The sequence below is a fragment of the Amblyraja radiata genome, chromosome 15, assembly GCF_010909765.2.
Source record: "Amblyraja radiata isolate CabotCenter1 chromosome 15, sAmbRad1.1.pri, whole genome shotgun sequence".
Taxonomy (NCBI): Eukaryota; Metazoa; Chordata; class Chondrichthyes; order Rajiformes; family Rajidae; genus Amblyraja; species Amblyraja radiata.
The window spans coordinates 44,767,267-44,782,708 of NC_045970.1; the positions used below are offsets into that span (position 1 = coordinate 44,767,267).

The following is a 15,442-nucleotide window of genomic DNA, read 5'->3' on the forward strand; positions in this document are numbered from 1 at the left end:
GAGGGCAACAATGTTCAGTCAGTCCTCCTCCTTTGTTCATCTGTGGTCGGAGCCATAAACCTTCCGTAGTGGCCGCTACAGGCGGCCGGATGTACAGGCCCTCTCGTCGGGATGATCGAAACTCTGACGTCAAGACGGCCAAACACGCTTGACCATATGCGTTTCAGTCAGATACGCTTGGAGTCCCCGAATCGGCCACTTTCTTACAGGAGAACGCGGCTTCAGGATTTTATAGGCCTCAGGCCGGCAGTCGGACCATATGCGTTTCAGTCAGATATGCGTTTGGCCCATATCCCTCGAAACCTGTCTTATCCATTTACCTGTTCAAAAAGGAACTGCAGATGCTGGAAGATCGAAGGTACACAAAATTGCTGGAGAAACTCAGCGGGTGCAGCAGCATCTATGGAGCGAAGGAAATAGGCGACGTTTCGGGCCAAAACCCTTCAGTCTGAAGAAGGGTTTCGGCCCGAAACGTCGCCTATTTCCTTCGCTCCATAGATGCTGCTGCACCCGCTGAGTTTCTCCAGCAATTTTGTGTTATCCATTTACCTGTTGTTTCCTAAAGGGTGCGATAGTCCCTGCCTCGTCCATCTCTTTACCTGGAACAATGGAGGAAGACCGGAGTGTCCTGGTGTTCATGTTTTCTGTTGCTTGCTTTTAAAGAGATTTTGCTATCATTTACATTGCTGGAAAACCTCCTACCAATTGCAAGGATAGGGAACAGCAGAGTGTTTTCTCAGCATTGAGCCTGTCTGTGCCATAGTTCGAAACAAGATATGTGACAGGAATAACATGTGTGAGTGGCACTGAAAGTGATAGCACAATGTAAACACGCCAACGCTGCTGTGCGGAGTAACGGGCCTGTCCCACTTAGGCAACGTTTTAGGTGACTGCCGGCAACTGTCGCGTCGTAGTAGGTCGCTGAAAAAACGGCTACTGGAACGGTGACTGGAACCGCGACTGTCAGAGTGGAACACACACACACACATCGCTTCCTTCACCAGCCAGTTATGCAGGCGGGGGACAGGGCAAGAGGGGGGAGCACTGTCTGAGTGAAATTCACACGGTGCAAAGCCAATGTGATACAGACACACACCGCGATGAACAGGAAGGTTGGCGCTGTAATTAAGACGGTGAAAGCACAGTGTACGGGAAGGGGCACTTAAGTCCTTTAAAAGACGGGGGGAGAAGGGGGGGGGAGAACATATAACAATTACAGCACGGAAACAGGCCATCTCGGCCCTACAAGTCCGTGCCGAACAACTTTTTTCCCTTAGTCCCACCTGCCTGCACTCATACCATAACCCTCCATTCCCTTCTCATCCATATGCCTATCCAATTTATTGCTTCAATGATGTGTTGCATTGTTTGCTGCTCTCCACAAGCACACCGTGGGGTTGGGCTGCTGCCCCATTTGTGAAGGCTGGCCAAGCAGGGGCCATGTCCAGTCCTGAATTTATTTTTAAATGATACCAACGAACCTGCCGCCACCACTTCCACTGGAAGCTCATTCCACACCGCTACCACTCTCTGAGTAAAGAAGTTCCCCCTCATGTTACCCCTAAACTTCTGTCCCTTAATTCTGAAGTCATGTCCTCTTGTTTGAATCTTCACTATTCTCAAAGGGAAAAGCTTGATCACATCAACTCTGTCTATCCCTCTCATCATTTTAAAGACCTCTATCAAGTCCCCCCCCTTAAACTTCTGCGCTCCAGAGAATAAAGACCTAACTTATTCAACCTATCTCTGTAACTTAGTTGTTGAAACCCAGGCAACATTCTAGTAAATCTCCTCTGTACTCTCTCTATTTTGTTGACATCCTTCCTATAATTGGGCAACCAAAATTGTACACCATACTCCAGATTTGGTCTCACTAATGCCTTGTACAATTTTAACATTACATCCCAGCTTCTATACTCAATGCTCTGATTTATAAAGGCTAGCATACCAAAAGCTTTCTTTACCACCCTATCTATATGGGGGGAGACAGGGTGGAGACAGGGTGGGGAGAAGGAGTGGAGACAGCTTTAGAGAAGCAGAGATACATGGCTATGAAGCTCGGTGGACATTTAACATCACCGGTCGGTATCCTTGGTTCTGAAAACTTCTGTTTACGGTTTTTATCCCAATGAGCCAATGAAATTCACCGGTCAGCACGACCTCCTGGCGACCCGCTACCACTGCCCCTACATCACAAGAAATCTTCTTACTCTCCATGGCATCAAAATTCTGGTGGCATGTTGAAAAATTAGCGCGACAGGAATGAAGCCGCGACTAGTTACGAGAATGCGGGGACTACTCACCACCATGCTGGCGACACCCCAGCAACCTCCGGCGAACATGTGGCGACCTCATAGTCTCCTGTAGTTGCCTAAAAAGTCACGCAAGTGGGACAGGCCCATAAGGATGCAAAATCATTTCTCATTGAAACTCAAGGCTGATCTTGTTTTTGCCTCTGTCTCTAACATTAATTATCCCACTCTGTCTCAGTTCCTCACTCTTTTCATAAGTTCATAAGTTATAGGCACAGAATTGGGCCATTCGGCCCATCAAGTCTAGTCTGCCATTCAATCATGGCTGATTTATCTCTCCCTCTCAACCCCATTCTCCTGCCTTCTCCCCATAACCTTTGACACCGGTACTGATCAAGAACCTGTCGATCACTGCTTTAAAAATACCCAATGACTTTGCCTCCACAGCCCTCTGTGGCAATGAATTCCTCAGATTAGCCACCCTCTGACTAAAGAAATTCCTCCCTATCTCTTTTCTAAAGGTACGTCCTTGTATTCTGAGGTTATGGCCTTGTGTTCTAGACTCCCACTAGTGGAAACATCCTCTCCGCATCCACTCCGCATCCAGGCCTTTCACTATTTGGTAAGTGTCAATGATGTGTCCCCTCATCCTTCTAAACTCCAGCGAGTACAGGCCCAGTGCCGTCAAACGCTCCTCATATGTTAACACAATCTTTCCTGGGTAAACCTCCTCTGGACCCTGTCCAGAGCCAGCAACATCCTTCCTCAGATATGGGCGCAACACTGCTCAGAATGCTCCAAATGCGGTCTGACCAGCGCCTTATAAAGCCTCGACATTACATCCCTGTTGCTATTATATTCCAGTCCTCTCGAAATCAGGGTCTGAAGAAGGGTTTCGGCCCGAAACGTCGCCTATTTCCTTCGCTCCATAGATGCTGCTGCACCCGCTGAGTTCCTCCAGCAATTTTGTGTACCCTCTCGAAATCAATGCCAGCATCGCGTTTGCCTTCCTTCTCCTGACTGCCCTGTATTTTAGTCTGACTGTCCCTGAATATGATGGAGTGCTGGCGTGATGAATTGATTTCAACCTTCAGTGCATGGGCTTGTGTGAAAATGTGGAAGACGGTGGAGTTGGTTAACAGAGGCAGCAGCAGTACCAGTGTGACATGATGTAATACTACTGCAGTGCTGTACGCTTGCACGTGTGTGACTCAACTCTCTACACTGTCAATGCAGCAGGATTGAGAGATCGGGGAGTCTCACTCACCAATGCTGAAATATTCCAGCTAGCAGATAGGTAGACGATGATGGGTATAAAGCGAACACTTGAACAATGGAAATGCAAACCAAATGAAGGTCATTATACCCCGGGACCTCAGTGGACTGTACACGTACACAAGATGATCACATGTGCAGGGAGGAACTGCAGATGCTGGTTTACTCCGAAGATAGACAGAAAAATGCTGCAATAACTCAGCGTTTCAACCAATGAAGCATCTCTGGAGAGAAGGAATGGGCGACGTTTCGGGTCGAGTCAGGGGAGACTAGATGTATGGAAGGGTAAGGTGTGAAAAGGATAGATCAAAGCAGAAGTTGGTCAAAGTAAATGTAGAAGAGTTCATTGCCTGCATTGTTAGGAGGAATACAATCAGTAAAATTAATCAGGGGGACAGTGAAACTAGTTGGAGAACTAGGGTGGGGGAAGGGCGGAGAGAGGGAAAGCAAGGGTTCACAAAAATGCTGGAGAAACTCAGCGGGTGCAGCAGCATCTATGGAGCGAAGGAAATAGTCAACGTTTCGGGCCAAAACCCTTCTTCAGACTGATGGGGGGTGGCGAGGAGAAGAAAGGAAACAGGAGGAGGAGGAGCCCAAGGGCTGAGGGATGGGAGGAGACAGCCCGAGGGATGAGGTAGGGGAGGAGACAGCAAGGGCTAACAAAATTGGGAGAATTCGATGTTCATGCCCGCAGGATGCAGACTCCCCAAGCGGAATATGAGGTGCTGTTCCAGCAAGGGTTACTTGAAGTTAGATAAATCAATATTCATATTCCTTGCTGTTCCACTTCCCAGGTTGAGATACACACTATGAGCTGACACCTCCACATAAGGCCGTTTGCTGGCCTCCATGTTGCTAGCTTTACCTCCAGGGGTGTGTATGGTAGTGGACAAGGGTATTTGTAGCAATATGAAGGATATGAAGATGTTGCCAGGTCTTGAGAGCCTGAGCTATAAGGAGTGGTTAAGCAGAGTAGGACTCTATTCCCTGGAGCGCAGGAGGATGAGGGGTGATTTTATAGAGGTGTACAAAATCATGCGAGGGATAGATCAGAAGAAGTCTGAAGAAGGGTTTCGGCCCGAAAAGTTGCCTATTTCCTTCGCTCCATAGATGCTGCCTCACCCGCTGAGTTTCTCCAGCACTTTTGTCTACACATAGAGCTATATTTGTGCAAAAGTACCCTAGGGATCAATTATTTACTCATTATATTAATGATTTCAATTGATAACAATTAGATGCACTGTATCTCTTGCCCAGAGTGGGGGAATCGAGGACCAGAGGACATAGGTTCAAGGTGAAGGGGAAAACAATTTATAGGAATCTGAGGATTCACTTTTTCACACAAAGGGTGGTGTGTGTATGGAAAAAGCTGCCAGAGGAGGTAGTTGAGGCTGGGACTATCCTAACCTTTAAGAAACAGTAAGACAGGTACATGGATACGACAAGTTTGGAGGGATATGGACCAAACGCAGGCAGGTGGGACGAGTGTATCTGGGACCATGTTGGCCGGTGAGGGCAAGTTGGGCCGAGGGGCCTGTTTCCACACTGTATCACTCTATGACTCTATCTAGAGGAGAGGTTAAAGGGCATAAATATCCAGGTTTGCCAATGACACAAAAATAGATGGGAGGGCAAATTGTGACGAGGATATTAGAAACATAGAAACATAGAAATTAGGTGCAGGAGTAGGCCATTCGGCCCTTCGAGCCTGCACCGCCATTCAATATGATCATGGCTGATCATCCAACTCAGTATCCCGTACCTGCCTTCTCTCCATACCCTCTGATCCCCTTAGCCACAAGGGCCACATCTAACTCCCTCTTAAATATAGCCAATGAACTGGCCTCGACTACCCTCTGTGGCAGGGAGTTCCAGAGATTCACCACTCTCTGTGTGAAAAAAGTTCTTCTCATCTCGGTTTTAAAGGGTTTCCCCCTTATCCTTAAGCTGTGACCCCTTGTCCTGAACTTCCCCAACATCGGGAGCAATCTTCCTGCATCTAGCCTGTCCAACCCCTTAAGAATTTTGTAAGTTTCTATAAGATCCCCTCTCAATCTCCTAAATTCTAGAGAGTATAAACCAAGTCTATCCAGTCTTTCTTCATAAGACAGTCCTGACATCCCAGGAATCAGTCTGGTGAACCTTCTCTGCACTCCCTCTATGGCAATAATGTCCTTCCTCAGATTTGGAGACCAAAACTGTACGCAATACTCCAGGTGTGGTCTCACCAAGACCCTGTACAACTGCAGTAGAACCTCCCTGCTCCTATACTCAAATCCTTTTGCTATGAAAGCTAACATACCATTCGCTTTCTTCACTGCCTGCTGCACCTGCATGCCCACTTTCAATGACTGGTGTACCATGACACCCAGGTCTCGCTGCACCTCCCCTTTTCCTAGTCGGCCACCATTTAGATAATAGTCTGCTTTCCTGTTTTTGCCACCAAAATGGATAACCTCACATTTATAATTTTGTGACTTTACAACTGGACATGGATAGATCGAGTGAGTGGGTGAAAAATGGAGAAATACAGTTCAATGTGGGACAGTGGGGGGTCACGCGCTTCAGTGAGAGGAATCAAAAGACAGATGGCGATAGACTGTAAACAAGCAAACTGCCCGAGACAACCGACGTGATGAGTCAAATTCCAATCTCCCACCCATCCATGCAGGAGATGGCGGAGGCTGTTAGACAAGGCAAAACTGGTCAATATTGATTTCTCTAACTTCAAGTAACCCCTCCATCCCCTCGCTCTCCGTCCCTCCCCCACCTTAGTCATCGTAGTCCTCCTGTTGCGTTTCACCGTCTGTATAACTCGTTATCACTTACCCCACAGCCCACAATGGACCATTGTGGGCTCCACATTTCCTTTGATCATTGTTGCTTTTTTGCACATCTTTCATTCTTTTGGCTCTATATCTCTCTATATCACCGTCTATATCTCTCGCTTCCCTTTCCCCTGACCCTCAGGCTGAAGAAGGATCTCGACCCGAAACGTCACCTGTTCCTCTTCTCCAGAGATGTACCCTGACCTTCTGAGTCACTCAAGCCTTTTGTGTCTACCTTCGGTTAAAGCCAGCATCTGCAGTCCCGTCCCACACATTTTGCCTGCCCCAGGATATGGCAGGGTTGCGTTCCTGAGCCTGCTGCTTGGAAATGCAGCCGCCTGATAATAGATTTAAGTAAAAGCATGGGCTAAGGAAGAGCAATGTCAGAGCAAGCTCTAGACAGTGGGGAAAAAAAACCCACACAATATGTTGGACAATATGCCAGGGCGTTTAACGTAACCATTCCAATTTCCCTGCAAGATGCAATAATATTGCGCCAAACTGCGCTGCGCAGCAACACCGTTGCATCTTGCAGTCCCGCAGCAGGCAGTCAATGCATCCCACCGTGCTCCCAAATGCTTGTTTGTTATGTACAGATCAAGCGTGTTTAATTGTCAGTAGGTAGACAAAAATGCTGGAGAAACTCAGCGGGTGAGGCAGCATCTATGGAGGCAGCATCTATGGTTAATTGTCAAATGTACCAACGGCAGAACAATGAAATTCTTACTTGCGGCAGCGGAACAGATCTCCAAACATAATACAGAGATAATATCAAATATTATTATCAACACAAAAAAAATAAATGAATAATCGCAATAAATAATAGTGCCGAGCCAGGCGGTGATGCAACCAGTCAGTATGCTCCCGGTGTAAGCCTGGGGTAGTTCAAGGGCGTATTCGTTGACACACAAACTCTCCACAATCTTCTCAGGAAGTCGAGGCACCGATGGGGCTTTCTTTCTGGTTGCATTAATGTTCTGGGACCAGGACAGATATTTAGAGATGTGCACGCCCAGATATTTGAAGCCGTCACAATAAAATAGAACGGACGATGGGGGAATTTGTCCTTGACATTTGTGAGGTGGTACCTGCTTTTAATATTTGACATCTTCTACCCAGCAGGAGAGGAGAGAGAATGACCTGGGGTGTGAATGGTATTTCAGTTTAGTTTTTAATTTTGATATACAGCGTGGAAAAAGGCCCTTCGGCCCACCGGGTCTGCACCGATCAGCGATCTCCGCTCGTTAACACTACCCTACACACACTAGGGACAATTTTACATTTATACCAGGGCCAATTAACCTACAAACCTGTACGACTTTGCAGTGTGAGAGGAAACTGAAGATCTCGGAGAAAACCCACGCAGGTCCCAGGGAGAAGGTACAAACTCCGTACAGACAGCACCCGCAGTCAGGATTGAACCCGGGTCTGTGGCACTGCATGTCAGTAACTCTACCGCTGCGCCACTGTGATTATGTTGGCAGTTTTTCTGAATGCGAAGTGTAGATGGAGTCTACAGGGGGTCGGCTGGTTTGTTTGATGGACTGGGATGCGCTCACAACTCTCTGTGATTTCTTGCAGTTTCGGGCAGAGCAGATGCCATACTAAGTTGTGATATATCCGGGTAGGATGCTTTCTGCAGTGCATTTGTAGAAACTGCTAAACGTTACTGGAGACTTGCCAGATGTCCTTAGTTTGCTGAGGACGTTAGCGGGTCAGTGTGCTTTCTGGGCTGCAGCGTCAATGTGGTTGGACCACGACAAATTTACGCCCTGACGAACTTACTAAAACTGTAAGAAGCAGCAGGGCGGCACAGTTGCGCAGTGTTAGAGCTGCTGCCTCACAGCACCAGAAGCCATAGAGGGAGTACAGACAAGGTTCACCAGACTGATTCCTGGGATGGCAGGACTTTCATATGAAGAAAGACTGGATAGACTCGGCTTGTACACGCTAGAATTTAGAAGATTGAGGGGGGATCTTATAGAAACTTACAAATTTCTTAAGGGGTTGGACAGGCTAGATGCAGGAAGATTATTCCCGATGTTGGGGAAGTCCAGAACTAGGGGTCACAGTTTAAGGAGGGAAGTCTTTTAGGACCGAGATGAGAAAATCATTTTTTACACAGAGAGTGGTGAATCTGTGGAATTCTCTGCCACTAAAGGTAGTTGAGGCCAGTTCATTGGCTATATTTAAGAGGGAGTTAGATGTGGCCCTTGTGGCTAAAGGGATCAGGGGGTATGGAGAGATGGCAGGGATGGGATACTGAGTTGGATGATCAGCAATGATCATATCGAATGGCGGTGCAGGCTCGAAGGGCCGAATGGCAATACTCCTGCACCTATTTGTTATGTCTATGTCTAAGCCCGTCTTTGATCCTGACTACAGGTGCTGTCTGTATGGAGTTTGTGCGTTCTCCCTGAGACCACGTGGGTTTTCTTGGGGTGCTCCGGTTTCCTCCCACACTCCAAAGACGTACAGGCTTGTCGGTTAATTGACTTTGGTTAAAAAAATTGTACATTTTCCCTAGTGTGTAGGATAGTGCCAGTATACAGGGATCGCTGGTCGGCACGGGCTCGGTGGGCCGAAGGGCCTGTTTCTGCACTGTATCTCTCAAATCTAAAGTGTAAAGTCAAACCACCAAGAGAAATAGTAATTTCATTTCATCTGTACCTTCAATGAATTTTAATTTAAAGTCAATAAATTGTGGTTTGGTGGTTTCTTGACCTTAATTCTGTGTGGTCAGTCCGAAGAAGGGTGACGACCCAAAACGTCACCCATTCCTTCTCTCCGGAGATGCTGCCTGTTACTCTAGGATTTTGAGTTACTCCATAATTAAACTAGCATCTGCAGTTCTTTCCTACACATTAATTCTCTTTGGAACAGATTATGACAGGCTATTTTGATTCATGAACAGCAAATGATTTATAATAAATTCCAGCTGATGCCAACTCAGCTGCCGGTATCCTAACTAACAATATGCCCCTTCCCTAGCATCATACTGTTCCCCTGGTTTCCTGTCAAGCAGTTTCTTCATTTTAAATGCTCATATCTGTTCAATATTCTTGATGGCTGTGCTCCTCTACACTTCAGCACTCCTCCAAATTTGATCGCACGCGTCTTTATGTTAATCTTTTCCAGCCATATCATCAACGTTCGAGCCCTAGACTCTGGAATTCACTTGCTAAATCTGTCTCTCCCTCTCCCTCTCCCTCTCTCCCAGCCCCTCCCCCTCCCTCTCCCTCTCCCTCTATCTCTCTCGCCATCTCTTTCTCTCTTCTCTCTCTCTCTCCCTCTCTGTGTGTCTCTCTCTCACTCTCTCTCTCTCAATCTCTCTCTCTCCCTCCCTCTCTCCCTCTCTCCTCCTCTCTCTCCCTCTCTATCTCTCTCTCTCCCTCTCTCACCCTCTCCCCCTCCCTCTCCCCCCTCTCCCTCTTTCTCCTGCTCTCCCTGTCCCCTCCCCACCTCTCCCACTTTCTGCCTCCTTCTCTCCCTCTCTCACTCTCCCCCGCCGAGTTACTCCAGCGTCTCGTGTCCAACAGTGCATAACATTATTTGTGACAAGGCTTTGAACAAAAGCAACGTGAATACAAACACCGCTGCGTATGGATTATTTCACAGTGTAGTACTTTTCCTGCTTTGATATTTTTACTGCATTTTCACTTGGCACTTGGCACATTTCAATCCGACTTGTGGGAAGATGATTTATTGTCATTTCTACTCCAAGTTACACACCAGCCAAGGTGAAAACAAAATCTTAATACATCAAATAATACCACAGCATGGCAATGAATGAATGAGTAAATGTGGAACAAATCCTACAGTCGAATGATGACCAACATCATATAGCAGAGAGATTTCCATATTGAGTTTTTAATTTAGATACATAGAAACATAGAAAACAGGTGCAGGAGTAGGCTGTTCAGCCCATCGAGCCAGCACCGCCATTCAATATGATCAAGGTTGATCATCCAAAATCATTACCCCATTCCTGCTTTTTCCCCATATCCCTTGAATCTGTTAGCCATAATAGTTATATCTAACTCCCTCTTGAAAGTATCCAGTGAATTGGCCTCCACTGCCTTATGTGGCAGAGAATTCCACAGATTCACAACTCTCTGGGTGAAAATGTTTTTCCTCATCTCCGTCCTAAATGGCCTACCCCTTATTCTTAAACTGTGATCCCTGGTTCTGGATTTCCCCCAACATGGGGAACATTTTTCCTGCATCTAGCCTGCACAATCTCTTAAGAATGTTATGTCTCTATAAGATCCCCTCTCATCCTTCTAAATTCCAGTGGATGCAAACCCAGTCGACCCATTCTTTCATCATATGTCAGTGCATACTAACACTCTCCTGCACAATTTACAATTTTACCAAAGCCAATTAGCCGACAAACCTATACGTCTTTGGAGAGTGGAACAAGACTGGAGAAAACCCATGCAGGTCACGGGGAGAATGTACAAACTCTGTACAGGCAAGCACCCATAGTCAGGATTGAACCTGGGTCTCTGGCGCTGTAAGGCAGCAACGTCTACCACTGCGCCACCATATGGAATTTTTTCATGACACAGACTTCTGCTTACAGTGTAGGAAGGAACTGCAGATAATGGTTTACACCCTAGAATGACACAAAATGCTGGAGTATCTCAGCGGGACAGGCAGCATCTCTGGAGAAAAGGAATGGGTGATGTTTCGGGTCAAGATCCTTCTTCAGAACCTTACAGTGTTTATCTGCTCTTGGAGCTGACTGCTGCTTTCCTGGCCTCTACACCAGTTTCAATGACCATTAATTTTGTTTTATATCTTTCATGCTAGATTTTTTACCTTTGCTAACACCGTTAAAACAGATGAGCTGTTTTCTATCTCTTTTTATGTTGGTGGGATCTTTGTTGTAATGTGAAGCAAGCAATAAAGGGTGTATTTATGTAATGCCTTTTACAAACTCGGAACATTTTAAAGTATGTTGGAGCCTGGGGTAAATAAGTACTTTAATGGTACGGGTGTAATAATGGAATCATGGAGAGTAATAGCAAAGAATGAAGCCATTTGTGTGCCTGCTGGCAGACACAGTAGTGCAAACTAATCTTACTTCTCTGTTCTTAGTCCGTAGCTTAGTTTTAGTTTATTTAGAGATACAGCATGGCAACAGGCCCTTCGGCCCATCGCGTCCACGCCGATCAGCGATCACCCCGTACCCTAGCTCTAACCCCACATGAGGGGACACTTTACAATTTTTACCGAAGTCAATTAACCTACAAACCTGTACGTCTTTGGAGTGTGGGAGGAGGCTGGAGGACCCGGAGAAAACCCACGCGGTCACAGGGAGAACGTACAAACTCTGTAGCCAGGATCGAACCTGGGTCGCTGGTGCTGTAAGGCAGCAATTCTCCAAAGGTGTGCAGGTTTGTAGGTTAATTGGCTTTGGTAAAAAACTGTAAACTGTCCGTGGTGTGTGCCGTGTGTGCTAGTGTAACAGGGATCGCTAGTCGGGGTGGACTCAGTGGGCTGAAGGGCCTGTTTCATCGCTGTACCTCTAAACTAAACTAACAAAGACTAAAGACTCTGAGGGATAAATACTGGACAGCCGATAACTGTCCTGTCTTTTCTTGAATGCCACCAGGGGATTTGTTTGCATTGTTTAGAGAGCAGATGGTGCTTTGTGATTGTTTCATGTTGAAAGACAAAGCTTCCAGCTGGGCGGAGCCCTCTCAGAAACAGTACTGTGGGCCTAGGTTTTAAGCTCCAATCTCAGCACAGACTCAGTGAGACCATCAAAGAAATCAATGTACAATTGAATGCACACCACCTAATTTTGCAAACATACACTAGGGGGGCAAGGTGGCACAGCGGTAGAGCTGCTGCCTTACAGCGCCAGAGACCCGCGTTCGACCCTGACTGTGGGTGCTGTGTGTACGGAGTGTGTAGGTTCTCGCCGTGACCCGCGTAAGTTTTCTCCAAGATCTTCGGTTTCCTCCCTCACACCAAAGACGTACAGGTTTTTAGGTTAAGTGGCTTGGTATAAAATGTAAGGTTGTCCCTCGTGTGTGTAGGGTGGTTCTAATACGCGGGGACCGCTGGTCGGCGCTGACTCTCTGGGCCGAAGGGCCTATTTCCGCGTGTATTTCTAAACCACCCGTAAAAGCTGTGAGTTGTGGACACACACTCTGGGTGAAAACATTTCCTTACATCCCCTCTAATTCTTCTAACATTACCTTAAAGCTAATTGATTCATACATACAGTGTGAAAACAGGCCCTTCGGCCCACCAAGTTCCCGCCGACCATCACTTACCTGTTCACGGCAGCTCTGTGTCAGCCTAGTTTTGCATTTACAGAGCACAATTAACCCACAAATTCTACACATCTTTGGGATGTGGGAGGAAACCGGAGTGCCTGGAGGAAACCTACACTCTCCCAGGGACAGCACCTGCGATCAGGATCCAACCGGGTGTCTGTAGATACGAGCATCTCTACCACAGTGCTGCCCGAATTACTAATGTTTTACTCGACCATAATTGTATATAACTGTATCCAATGTTTCATTACTTTCCTCAGTGTCAAATGCTGCCCCATTGCGCAGCTGTGAAGTGCGTCGACATCTTATAACACCAAAGGTGCTAAGTAAATGCACGCTGTTGTTCCCTGCTCCTCGTTTTAGCATTTCAAGCGTAGTATTTGCCAATTGTGCATGAATGAATATGGATAGGATCTGTGCATCCTCAGAGGTGACTTTGGGGCACCCTTTCATAACCAAGGGTGCTTAATTTTAAATGAGGACTTTTTTCACACCAAGGGTGGTGGGCGTACGGAACAAGCTGCCAGAGGAGGTAGTTGAGGCAGGGACCGTCCCAACATGTAAGAAGCAGGTACATGGATAGGACGGGTTTGGAGGGATATGGACCAATCTGTCAAAGCTGCCTCAGCCAGACATAAAAACAGTTTTTATCCAAGAGTAATTGCTCTACTCAACAGCCAAAAATTTGTAGCCTCCCATTGATCTGGTATTTTGTTGGTTCACATGCCTGATCAGTGGTGTTTTATCATTAATGTTTTATTATTATTAATGTGTAGTGTTTTCTGAGTCATTCGTAACTGTCACTGTATGTCATGTTGTTACTTGTGGGCGGAGCACCAAGGCAAATTCCCTGTATGTGAATACTTGGCCAATAAACTTACTTACACGTGCAGGTGGGGCTAGTGTAGCTGGGACCTGCTGGCCGGTGTGGGCAAGTTGGGCCGAAGGGCCTATTTCCACACGGAATCACTCTGTGGCTCTATGACTTTAACTTGGGCAGCGTGCAAATTGTAAAACAGGGATCTGATAAGCGCACGCACAGAAGTAGCCATGAGGCAGCTGCTGCTGCTGCTATTCTGGTGCATCTGTATCACGTTTACACGGAGCCTGTGTGATGGGACCCTATAAATATGGTAAGCTTGGTGAGAAGTTTGGGGAAGCGATATGTGAATGTTGCGAGGAGAGTGTAGGTCAGGCTTCAGTTGCCTCTCTCCTCTGCCCACCAAGCGACTTTGCAACAAAACTAACAGCATTTTAACTCCACTACTCTGGCTGGTATTTTTAGACCCGGTGTAATGCCACAGTGAGTTTCTTAAATCTTTTACGCATTCATAATTGGACCAGCGGGTTTCATCTGGAGGAGATGGCAGTGCAGGAAGAGGCAGACTTGGACCAGCAAGTAAGTGCGTAAAGGTAAAACGGGCCGCGAGGGCTGCGACTCAGTAGTATTCAACCGTATCTCAGGTTACTTTTCTATTCATGGTAAATGCGTAGGTCGGTTACTAACAGTGGCATAGCTTGGATGTGCAGCATGACTCTGAGTGAAAGATCACCTACTTAGTACACTGAGCTTGTCACGTACAGCATTGTGAGCACGGGCGATGTATGATTCACACTGCAGTCTCGGACATTGACATCAAACCTGAATTGTAATGTGTGAGGTTAGTTATAAAGTTGCACATGTTTCAACGATAAGAAGGGCTGTATTTATATTTATGTCTGAAGAAGGGTTTTGGCCCGAAACGTTGCTTATTTCCTTCACTCCATAGATGCTGCTGCACCCGCTGAGTTTCTCCAGCACTTTTGTCTACCTTCGATTTCCCAGCATCTGCAGTTCTTTCTTAAACCCTGTATTTATATAACACCATTCGTATCTTCATACTCTGGATGCACAGAGTCTCTTGCACAGAAAAGGTGAATCGAGGACCAGAGGACTTGGGTTTAAGGTGAAGGAGAAAAGATTTAATAGGAATCTCAGGGGTAGCTTTTTCACACAAAGGGTGGTGGGTGTATGGAACAAGCTGCCCGAGGAGGTAGTTGTGGCTGGGACTATCCCAACATTTAAGAAACAGTTGGACAGGAACCTGGATAGGTCAGAATTGGAGGGATATGGACATAATGCGGGCGGGTGGGATTGGTGTAGCTGGGACATGTTGGCCTGTGTGGGCAAATTGGGCCGAAGGGCCTCTTTCACACTGTATCACTCTATGTCTCATAGAACATTAGGCCTATCAAGTGTATGTTGATGTGCCAATACATTTGCAGAGTTGGAAATGTAGTAGCCACATTGCCATCAGCAGATGGAGTCATAGAATCGTACATCAAGGAAAAACAGGCCCTTCGGCCCAGCTTGTCCATGCCGACCAAGATGCCCCACCAAGTCCCACCTGTCTGCATTTGGCCCATAAACCTTCTTGGTCTATAAATCTTTCCCGTTCACAAACCTGTCCCAGATTAAATGTTGTCACAGTACCTGCCTCAACTAACCTCCTCTGGCAGCTCGTTCCATATACCCACCATCCTCTGTATGAAAAATCGTTAAATTAAAATTTAGTAAGAAAAATTAGTGTTGGAGCTGTGGTCTCAAATGTTCTTGATTATTGAGTATTTTATTGCAGAACTTGGTACAGAGTACAGTGTCAGAAGGAGCTGCAGATGTTAGTTTACAGCGAAGACAGACACAAGAGGCAGGAGGAGCTCAGGCGGCATCTCTGAATGGAAGGAATGGGTGACGTTTTGGGTCGAGACCCTTCTTCAGACTGAGAGTCAGGGGAGAAGGAGTATAGTACAAGAA

General features: G+C 46.7%; 1 protein-coding gene across 36 annotated transcripts in view; it reads left to right on the plus strand.

Moving 5' to 3' along the window:
• The window catches only part of ank3 (ankyrin 3), a 523,147-nt gene that overhangs the window by 302,774 nt on the left and 204,931 nt on the right, over positions 1–15,442 (plus strand). The window contains exon 1 of one of the 36 annotated variants that reach the window (XM_033034312.1): positions 13,962–14,047. The exons of the other annotated variants lie outside the window; for them this stretch is intronic. Within the exon in view, the coding sequence (XP_032890203.1) occupies positions 14,012–14,047 (36 nt within the window). The 5' untranslated portion in view covers positions 13,962–14,011. Of the gene's footprint in view, positions 1–13,961; positions 14,048–15,442 lie in introns of those variants that run through there. 36 annotated transcript variants of the gene reach the window in all.